General features: G+C 43.4%; 1 protein-coding gene across 1 annotated transcript in view; it reads right to left on the reverse strand.

Moving 5' to 3' along the window:
- SESN3 (sestrin 3) overlaps positions 1–2,319 on the reverse strand; it is a 109,276-nt gene extending 106,957 nt beyond the window's left edge. Inside the window, exon 1 of the mRNA XM_030200217.1 lies at positions 1,989–2,319. Coding sequence (XP_030056077.1) covers positions 1,989–2,060 — 72 coding nt within the window. The 5' untranslated portion in view covers positions 2,061–2,319. The remainder of the gene's footprint in view (positions 1–1,988) is intronic.
- Between the last annotated feature and the right edge of the window lie 9,466 nt (positions 2,320–11,785).

The following is an 11,785-nucleotide window of genomic DNA, read 5'->3' on the forward strand; positions in this document are numbered from 1 at the left end:
TTCCCTCTCTTTTGATCTCTTAGAACAGTGAAAGGCAGAACTAGAAAGTACTGGGATACGATTGTTGGAGCTTCAGCAGCAGGATGTGATTAGATAAAAGCCAGAAGCCATCTTAGGCACCTTCAGGTGACACCTTTTCATTGGACTAACTTAACACATTTGACTAGCTTTTGACAGAAACCGAAAAAAAAAGTGCAGATAAAGACTATACTGCTTATCCAATCTGCTCATCTACACCAACTACTAACTCTCTCCCTCAAAAATACTTCTGAGATTAGATACATGCAAATCAAATAGACCTCATGCACATTCATTGTGGAAAACTTGAAAACCTGACGGGATTGTGGCCCTCAAGGACCGTGGCTACCCTATGCCAAATTACAAAGTTGCAGGCTGGATAAACTTTCATCAGTCCTGGATTTAACTTTCATCCCAAAGCAGTGTGGGATTTGTAGTGTCTGATCACACAAGGAGGACAGTTTGCCTAAGCTAGTCACCAATACATTGTAATAGTTACCACCTACAACATTCTAAGTTAAACTTTTTTTGTTCCCACTGTGGTTAGAAAACAAGAAAAACAACCCAGTCTACATGGCAGTGAAGTGGTTAACTCCAAATGAACTGGGGGGGGGGGGGGTCTGCTCCAGTTTATGCCTCCCAAGTCTTGCTACAATGAGCTGAGCTGCAAGTCTCAAATGAAATCTGATGCCAGGAGGATTGGGAGAAAAATAACTTTTGTTTCTAAGCTCAGCAAGGCAAGTTTTGTCACCTTTGTGCAAGTCTTTTTCAAAGCTCTATAATATTGTTTGATAAAAGGCAAGATAAAAATGTAAAAGATCCTAAGAAATGAGAGAAAAAAAAACATATGAAAAATCCAGTAGTCAACTGCAGGAGAAAGAGGCTTCAACAACAACTCTGATTGGCACTTCACTTATCCTGCCTCAGAGAAGAAAAAACAGTTTTTGGACAAAGCGCAAAAGAATTAAGATGAGCTTTACTCACTTTATTATTAGCAGATTCACTATGTCAGTTAGACGAACATCACGAATATTAAAATGTGCATTCACTCAGAACCAGCTCTGTAATTTGATTCATTTGCAACGAACTGCACTTTAACTAAAATCTTCCAAATTCAAATATGAAAAAGAGGGACTTCAATCTAAAGTGTGGTGCCGTGTGCGTTACAGAAACGAGCTAAAAAAAACAGCAAGAGTTCCAAACCACAAACTGAACACAAAGCAACGCTTAACCAGTTATCTTCCATTACATGGACGAAGTTTTTCAGGGAGACAAAAACACTGCCGACTAGCTGCATCTTATTAACAGGGGAACTCCGAGACGAACTTAACTCTATACTTTTCTGAAACATGTCGCAGACTTCAAGCTCGTATTGCAGTATATTTACTGCCACAAAATAGAATGTTTTTTTGACATTCTGCAAAAACAAAGATAACCCATGAAAAACGCCGAGTGCGCCACGATCCCGACCAGTATTTCATATTGCAAATAATATTCTACTAAGAAATCAGGATTACTGTTCGGTAGTAAGCACAGCGAGCTCTAGCCTCTATTCCAAACCTCTCATTATACTTTCAGTTACAAGTATTGTGAAATGAAGCCCAAAATTAGAGAATATCTTTGTCAATAAACTGCCCTTAAACATGCCCCTCCCCCACCCAAAAAAAAACAACAGAAAAAGTAACTGTAACCATTATGCAGTCTCTGTAAATTTTTTTTTTATAGACTCGAAATCATTGCAAAGATCCAAAAATAAAAGATATATCATATACTACCTATACAGCTCTATCATAGTTGACACTCACGTACAATAACCCGTACGTATCAATCTTGACATCTAGAGTGTTGCCATCCAACTTTTCCCCGAGAACGGGGCCAACCTGCTTTGCCTGTGGAGAAGAAGCTGAAACCCCGGTGCACCCTTGTTTTGAACCCCATTCCCTCCAGTTTTCCCAGGAGGAGGAGGATACCTTGCTCTTGCGGAGAAGTTTCTGACAGTTGCTGCACATCGTGAAATCGGTGCTGGAGCTACCCCGGTTCATTCTGCCCTCGCCGGACGAGTCCGTGCCCGCCCACCCTCTCTGACCAGCTCCGCGGAGAGCCGGGGTTGAAGGTGATGGGTGGGGGGGGTCTGACACTGCCGGCCTCAGTGCATCGGAGTGAGGGGCTACTCCAAGTTCCTGCGTGGGTCGTAAGGGGGCTGCGCCGTACGGCTCCTCCGCTCACGGGCCCGATCTTCCACTCTACCCCATTCCCTAGACCCACACACAAAGAGCGCTCTCGGTCTCAGCCGACAGCAGTCCGGGGAGACTTCGGGAGCTGCGCTCACAAGCTCCGCTCCACGCCTACGAGCCATCAAACCGCCAATCAACAACGCTGAGCCCCGCCTCCGCAACTGCCCAATGGCCGCGCATTGCCTGCTGTCCACCAGACAGCCAATCTGATCGCCGGGTCCCGCCCCCTAATGTCCAATCACTGCGCCACGCCTCTCCTCTCGCTAAGCCATCGTTTCGTCACCTCTCTCCGCCCAACTGTCAAGCAGGAGGCGGAACCCCCTTCCCTATACATATTAGACCCTGACTCCAGAGGCTGGAGGCAGGGATAGGTTGTGACGTCACATATGCTTCTCATTAATGGTGTGCTAAAGAACTATGGAGACTGGGGATATAGAACTTGGGGATGGGGAGAGAAGGAATAGAACCAGCTCTGTGCGTGCAGTGAGCAATCCGTTACCCAAATTTGTGTTGGGATACTACTCAAAATCATTTCCGTTTTGAAAAGCTGGTTGTTAAAAGCAACTACCAGGGAACAGAATCGGTCACGCTTCTGCTCTCTCTACTTGAACCGTGCTATCTTAAACTTTATTTCTGTTTTAGCCAGTCCCCCTCCTTCCGTGGCAAAAATATTTCCTGACCTTGTTCCTCAGTTTTCTAACTTGAAGCCTCAAGTTCTAATCTTATTAATATCTTTTGGGAGTAATTTGAATACCTCTTATATCACCCCCCTCCCTTTTTACCTCTTCTCTGTAATGTATGTGTTTAGGTATTGGCCATAGGCATAGCAGCCAGCTCTGTGAGTGTTTGAGCACTCCCAATGTTGAGCAAACTCCTTGCCTGTGTCTAGGGAGGGATAATTTCTGGTGGGTTTAGCACCCCCCCCCCCCCCATCATTTTGAAAAATTGGCTCCTATGGCCATAGGTGCCAGTCCTTGGGTAGGTGGGTGCTTGGGTGCCCCAGTATTGAGCAAACCCTTTCCCTGTGTCCAGGAGAGGTACTTTGTGTTTACCATGGCACCCCCAATCATTTTGGAATGTTGGCTGCTAAGCTTAGGACTTTTGAAGCAGACCCAGTACCATTTTGGTCTCAGATCCCTTAATGTCATTCCAGAAGTAAATTCTCCAGAATTAAATGCATAAAATTCAAATATTTACCAGATGCTATTGTCAAATCAGTTTTCCCGATGTAAAGTCTGGCTATTTACTCCACTGTTCCAGTGGTGTCTCTAGACAAATATTTGAGGAGGCTCGGGCAACAGAGGAAGGCAGAAGGAGGGGAGACAAAGTGATATTTCCACACATCACAGCTTTCCTCTTCCCACCCCTTCCACTTCACATTTTAATAGTACAAAAACAGATTCCAAAAGTATTTAATGTATAAAGAAGCCCCCAGTCAGTTTCAGCCACCCAGTAAAACCATAAATTAATGGATTCTTCTACCTGAGAGTGAAGTCTAGAGTCTATATTGAATGGGACAAAATATCAATATAAGCCCCATAAATTTCAGTTCTCATTCTACCTAAAATGAAGCTAGGACATGTTCCCTTACAAGGCACCATACAAAAATATAAAAATACTAGGAAAAAATGCCCGTTTCTGAGCACAATGAAACAGGCGCTAGCAAGGGGCCCCCTTCCTCTGTCCCTCCGAGCAACTTGCCTGCCTCCGTGTGACCGTCGGTCGTTGTTCAGGGTTCGCTGTGTGTGGGGAGGGTTTGTTTTTTTTGCTGCGCCTCCGTGGCCGTGCCTGTGGCGTTTCCGTTTCGGCCCTCGAGTGTCATTGCTCCGCCCTGAGTGTCATTGCTCTGCCCTCGACGTCATGACGTTTTGACATGAGGGCGGTGCAGACACTCCAGGGCACACCGGATATCTCGGGCGCCTCAACTTCCGTGGAGGCTTCATTAGAACGTTGGGGTTGCCTTTTATATAGAGAGATAACTCTAGTATCATGCCAGGAACAACACAATTGCTAAACACTTTGGGCACCTTTTACTAAGGTACGCTAAATGCTAAGACACCCATTATATTCCTATAGGCATCTTAGCGTTTTGCATGCACTAATCATTAGTGCATGCTAAAATCCGCTAGTGCATCTTATTAAACAGGGCCCTTTTGAAAAAAGAGTTAGAACCTATACACCCTCCTGGGGCCCAAAGTAACACACACACACTTTATTTTGTATTCTACTTTTGTCAGCGGGGCATTTTATTTTTCTAATTGGATTCATCCTAGTCTCTCTTTTCTACTTTCCTTAACCTGCCTCCACATTCATGGAAGGGTGAATTGTTACAATTGCATTGTCTCTGTAATAGATAGCACTGTGTACTGGGGTTCCCCCCTCCCCACTATAGTTTGTAGTTTTCTGTGAGTGATTCATTGTGGGCTCTCCCTATGGGCTGTCCACTCTGGGCTAGGGCCAGCCCTGCCTCTCTGTCCCTGGGGGGTGTGTGAGAGAGTCCCAGGCTTCCTAGCATGCCTTTGTGATCAGCAGTTATTCTAGGGGCTGATCCCTCCTTAATTTACTGTAGTTCCATCAAAATTCTTCTCCTTTTCCCAAGACATTTCCCAGGTTATTTTCCCCTTTGAGTATTACAGCTTTACCTCTCAGCTGGGCTTAAGTGCTGGCCATCTCCTTGCCTCTGAAGTGACTAGATATGGACTCTATGTGCAGAAGGCAACAATTTTGTTCAAGCAACTGTGATTTTCTTTATTTGCTATGATTGCTACATTAAAGAAGGGTTGGATTAAGAATTGAGAGTCTACTGGTAAAGTTTTTACTTGGGAATTGTTTAGCTTACTGTTGAAGCTTTATCACTTCTCATAGCCTAGAACAGCACATTCCTCGTTTCTGTCTTCTCTTAAGTCCTTTTCCATGTTTGCCTTTCCATTTTTTCTTGTTTTCCCTTCCTTCTGTACATTAGTCTATCACTGATCTTTTTTTTCTTAATTTTTTTTTAACTTATACATTTTTATTAAAACAACATCTCAGGTACAACATCGAGCCTCTGGCTCTAAACACTTTACAATTTATCATTTTCTTTCGAACCCTTTATCCCCCCTATCCTCTCCACCCCCCTCCAACCCCCCTATTCCCTGTTTGTTAAGGACTTTGGGGGAGATTCTATATGTGGCGCCTAAAAAATCGGCACCAACAAAAACGTGGCATAAATCCTGGCATGTAGATTTAGGCGCACTGGGCCATATTATATAACTACACACATAAATTTCGGAATGCCCACGAAACACCCATTTCCCCGTCCATAACCATGCCCCTTTTTGCCTGTGCACATTAGAAGTTCGGCACACTTTATTACAGAATTGTGCGTGTAAATTCTAATTAGTGCCAATTAGTGTTCATTGTTGTTTGTTGAGTGCTATTATCAGGGCGCATTAGCTTGTTAAGCTTGTTAAGTTATGCGCATTGTTATAGAATCCACTTGTTTATGCTTTACTGGTGTGACTGTAAGATGGAATATTTACAGGATATGTTCACAAAAGGTGGTTTGTGTTTTTTAAATTTTCTCTGAGTACCAATTATTTCTGTGATGGAAATGTTTAAAGCAAAATATGCAGCCTCTGCATTAAGTATACCATTTGAGTGAGGTCTGCCTCTCTCCAGAGCCTTCTACTTATCGACTTCCAAGTGTAGAGTTTGAGGAACAAGGACAGGTCTTTCAGTTAATATTGGATAGTCTGGCACTTATAGAGCTGCTGGAGAGGTTGAAAATGATGGCATAGAGTTCTGCAGGAAACAAAGGGGTAGATTCAAGAAAGTGTGCCAAAAATTAGGCATGAAAAATGTGGCCACTAAACACACCACTTCTCACCTGACTCAGGCTGGCTCCTCCCATCCCATGACGTTCCCGGAAATAGCTCCAATGCTGTTGTTTCCCGCACCACTTCTCCATGGACAGCAAGATCTTGTAGCTACACAGCTGAAGTGACATCACTGTGATGTTACTGACCCAGCATAATAATCCACATTATGGAAGGAGAATAGCTCTGGACTGTGCACGTCCCTAGTTTCCCGTAACTGTACACTAATTATAAATACTGTACTCCCACCCAAAAGCTCTGTTCTGTTATTCATTGTTTATTTAGTTTTCTTTCTTTCTTTTTAATGTTATTATTTTTATTATTTTATCTCATCATTCTGAAATTTAACTTAGCGGAATTCATTTTCCCAATGTCAAAACCAGGCTTTAAACACTGCAGTCTTTGGACAATCGCTGTTTACGCATTCCCCCCACTGTCTTTTGTTCACCTAGAATCCACCCACACCTGCGCCCTTTTCTGCTTAGCCCCTTCTCTCTGGAACACATTGCCAAAACATTTGCGTTTGGAGCTATCTTACTCAAACTTTAAATCCGGTCTGAATACTCACCTGTTCACCACTGTTTTTGATATACGATTCCCATTAATCACTACCTCCCCTCCTTAGATAACAGTGTCTCTGTTCTCTGCTATCCCTCTCCCCTCTTATTTCTTTCCTCATCTTTCTTTACCTCTATTCTGTTTACTTTCCTATTTGCTATTGCAGTTCTTTTCAAATTTCTTTAACATTTTGTTTTGTTGTAAACTGCTTTGCCGTGTATGCAAAAGGCGGTATATTAAATGCAATAAACCATAAACCATACATTAGGTCTGTTTTTCAGCTTTGCTGTTGCTGCTTCTAACCTGTCCAGGTCACCACTACTGCCTCACCCCCACCCCCCACACCAAAAAAAAAATAGTAGTATATACAAGTTTGCAGAAGGCCACTTACTCCACAGGCTGAGACCAGTGAAGGGGGTGCCACTCCCATGAGAACTGAAAGGGCACCATCCATGCTCTGAAGTCTTGGGATTCCTCCCGTCTCTAGAGTTTAAGGTTGACCAAGGTTCTGCCTAATGCAAGCAATAATTAGCTCTTGAGAGGCTGAGGTTTTGCAGGCCATTTTGTCTCCATGGAAGTAAGGACTTGATTTATAGCATTCATCCGTTCTGCTATTTCCAGAGCACAGTAGACAAAAGACTGGGGATGTTGAGATACATCTTATATGTAGTCTGCCTCCTAAATGCGGAAAGATCTTAATTCTTTCATGCTATTGTGAAGACCTGTATAATAGAGTTTGCCTTTGCAGCTTTTTTTCAAACTCGAATTTTTATCCATCCAACACAGCAAATAGATTTTTGTGTGGAAATTTTATAAAGGCAATTAATGGAAAAAGGATTATATTAGGTTTTTTTCACAGGTTACTTAGTTTAGGATTAGATTTTCTTTAAAGTGAGCCTTCAATGACAAAGCTTTCAGAATACATTAATAATGCTTTCTGAGTGCTTCATAAGAACATAAGTGTTGTATTGAGACAGAATGAACGTCCATCAAACCCAGCAGACTTAGATGCCATATCCAAAAATGCCCCTTGTGCATTTGACTTACCCAAAGTCACAAGGAGCAGCAGTGGGAATTAAACCCATGTTGCCAGGATCAAAGCCTGCTGCACTAACCATTAAACTACTCCTCCTCTGTTTTGGACGTTTTGCATTTGGAGATTTTTTGTTCAAAAATGGAAAAACAAAAAACAAAGTTCAAATCACAAGACGTCCAAATCACAAGACGTCCATAGTATTTTCGAACACAATAGATAGACGTCTATCATTTTCAAAAATGACCTTCTTTCCTGTTCAGAATTCTGATTTAGATGTTCTATCGAAAATGCCCCTCCACATCTTTTTTGAGATGCAGTGACCAGACTTGCACACAGTATTTGAGATGCGGTCGCACCATGGAGCGATACAAAGGCATTATAACATCCTCATTTTTGTTTTTCATTCTTTTACTAATAATTCCTAACATTCTGTTTGCTTTTTAGCCTCCGCTGTATGCTGAGCAGAAGGTTTCAACATATCATTAACATAGTAACATAGTAGATGACGGCAGAAAAAGACCTGCACGGTCCATCCAGTCTGCCCAACAAGATAAACTCATATGTGTATACCTTACCTTGATTTGTACCTGTCTTTTTCAGGGCACAGACTGTATAAGTCTACCCAGCACTATCCCCTCCTCCCAACCACCAGCCCCGCCTCCCACCACCGGCTCTGGCACAGACCGTATAAGTCTGCCCAGCACTATTCCCCGCCTCCCAACCACCAGTCCCGCCTCCTACCACTGGCTCTGGCACAGACCATATAAGTCTGCCCAGCACTATTCCCCGCCTCCCAACCACCAGTCCCGCCTCCCACCACTGGCTCTGGCACAGACCGTATAAGTCTGCCCACCACTATCCTCGCCTCCCAACCACCACCCCTCTTCCCCCCACCGGCATCCTTACTTAACTTAGTGCACAAACTATTTTCTTTAGAAGAGCGCTGCACTATGAGGGCAGTTCTATAAGTGGGTGCCTCATTTAAGATGCCCTGATGTCGTGCAATGAGACCCTATTCTGTAATAGTCCCTGAGCACCCAGATTCTGCTATAGAATACTAGCATAACCTGACATCAGCATCTCATCCACTTAGGCACTCGCAATAACACCAACCATAAACCAAATGTAAATTGCATGCATAAGTAGCAGCCCTGCCCATTCCCCTCCCATTCTTTGCCCATGTGAATGTCCCCCTTACAAACTATCTCCTAGATTCTATATTTGGTGCTGAGATTTGGGGTCCAACATTTTGAGCCATACACAAATTAATTAGCTTACGAGCCAATTAATTGCAATGAATTGATGTTATAAATTATTGCAGTTAATTGGCAATCATTGAAATTTGTGCATGCATCTCCCCATGCCCTGTTCTATAACCCCACATGCCTAAATCCCCTTTCCTGCATCTCAAAAGGGGGCATGGCCAGAGAAGTGGCAGGGGAATGCCTACAAGTTACAGGTGGGGTTATTGAATAGCCCCATTTCTGCGCCAACAGCATTTATACCAAGTTTCAGCCAGTGGCGTAGCCAAGGTGGGCCTGGGTGGGCCCAGGCCCACCTACTTTGGGCTCAGGCCTACCCAGTAGCAGCACACCTATGAAGTGTCTGGCAGGGATTCCCAAGCCTCACCAGCTGAAAATTCCTGTCCTTCCTGCATACCAGCCTTTCCTCTGATGTATTCCCGCCTATGCGGAAACAAGAAGTTGCATCAGAGGGAAGGCTGTGGAACCAACATGAGCAGTGTATATTATTTGCTGCTTGCTGCCAGTGAAAATCTGCTATTTAAAAGGTATGGGGGGGGGGAGGGGGATGTTTGAGAGACCATATGGCATGCAGGCGAGAGAGGGAGAGACCAAATCACTTGTGGGACAGGGCGGAGTTCTGCCCATCCATCTTGGGCTCAGGCCCACCCAAAATTGGGTGTCTGGCTACGCCCCTGGTTTCAGCTGGCATAAATACCAGCACCCAACCTTTGGCATGAAAATGGACTCTAGACGTTATTCTGTAAATGGCATTCAACCTGGAGCGTCATTTATAGTAACATAGTACGTGACGGCAGATAAAGACCTGAATAGTCCATCCAGTCTGCCCAACAGTCACACTCATTATCAATTCATGATTAAATCAACAATTAATGTGATATTATATACATTATCATGATTCTTTCTTTGGCATTTATGGGACATAGACCGTAGAAGTCTGCCCGGCTCTATCCTGATGTTTCACTTACTGGAGTTGCCATCAAAGCTCACTCCGGCCTATCCAAATCCATCTTGTCATTTGTGGGACGCAGACCATAAAAGTCTGCCCAACACTGTCCTCTGTTCCAGCTACTGAAGTTGCCTTTGAAGCCCTTTCCAGCTTATCCTAAACCGGATTGCCATATACAGACACAGACCTACAAAGTCTGCCTGGCACCAGCCTTAGTTCTTTACAGATGGAGTAGCCATCCAAGCACCACTCAGACATTCACCCCCTGCAGCCATTTAAACTTTTTATTTTATTTTTGTTTTCAATCATCTATTTTCAAAATAGAGTTCCTTTGTGTTCATCCCATTTTTACAGCGACAAGATCTCAGTGCTAGTTATAGAATGCCCTCCTACGCCACTTACATGTGCTTTTATAGAATAGCACCGAGGTGCTTTGCTGCCACTCACATCCAAGTATATACTTACCCACAACACTGACAGTATTCTGTACACTTCTGCCCTCAAGCAGAACGTAAATCTGGGTGCCCTGTAACAAAATGCTCTTTCATGTGTACACTGTTTGGTGTTTCAGAACCACTGTGATTCCCACCCTGTGTCAATTAATAAATTTACTGCTAGCTCATTGTTATTTATTTATTTATTTATTTATTTATTGCATTTGTATCCCACATTTTCCCACCTTTTTGCGGGCTCAGTGTGGCTTACAATAGGATATGAATAATAGAAATACATTTGTTACAATTTGGTTATGGATTACATTGTGCAAAGGTATAAGAGACATTCAAATATCAGATTTGGAATATGACAATGGGATATCAACATAGAAGTAATTGGAAGGGGGCAATGGGAAGCTAAAGGGTAGTGTTAAAATTCTACTATGGTGGCATGTGCACACAAGCCTGAAGAAGCGATAGGGTTAACAGAATGAATGGGAAACGGAGAGAGAAGTAGCAGACTGAATGCTGAAGGCCAGAACCTTCACTAAAGATAAATAATTTGCTTTGCTACTGAGTTGACCCCTCATTCATGGTGACATTTCTGTGAGTGATGCAAAGTCCCTTAGTTTCTGACGAAAAGACCTTGATGATGTTCTACCAGTAGATTATGATGCTCATTTTCAAAGCATATAGACTTACAAAGTTACATTGTAATGTATATGTAACTTTGTAAGTCTATGTGCTTTGAAAATGAGCCTCTATATATTCTCTGCACTACTTAGCATTCTCTGCACATTGTGTGTTCTCTGCACATTGTGTGTGCTCTTATCTAGAGAAGTAAGTACCCTCCTTCCACATTGGCCTAGTGCATTTCTATGGGATTAGGAGTTTCAGATGCTGTAGCATAGACACTTACCATACAGTGAAACGTAACAGTTAAACAAGTCCTCTTTTCAAATTGCCCCTCCCTATTCTCTACTATTCCATCCCTCAAACTGTCCCCACCCCCAAGTATTACTTCCCATAACTGCCTCACCATCACAAAAACTATCCCCTTCAACTGACCTACCACTCCACAAACAGTCCCATCTTCAGAACTTACCCTCTGCAAACTGCCTCACCCCAAAAGACTACCCCTTTGCAAACTCTCCTACACTCAAAGACTACCCCTGCAACTACCCTCACACTCAAAGCCTTACTGCCCCACCCCAAGTACTCCACCCCCCAAAACTACTCCACCAATCCACAAACTGCTACCATCCCCTAAAAACACTATCCTACAAACTGCCCTCACACTCAACATCTAACTGTCCTACCCCAATAAACTACCCCCTACAACTATCCTACCAACCCACAAACTGTCACCACCCTCAAAAAATACCCCCTGCAATTGTCCCATCACCCCACAAACCGCCATCACACACAAAACCTACT

Source organism: Microcaecilia unicolor, chromosome 4 (genome assembly GCF_901765095.1).
Source record: "Microcaecilia unicolor chromosome 4, aMicUni1.1, whole genome shotgun sequence".
Lineage (NCBI taxonomy): Eukaryota > Metazoa > Chordata > Amphibia > Gymnophiona > Siphonopidae > Microcaecilia > Microcaecilia unicolor.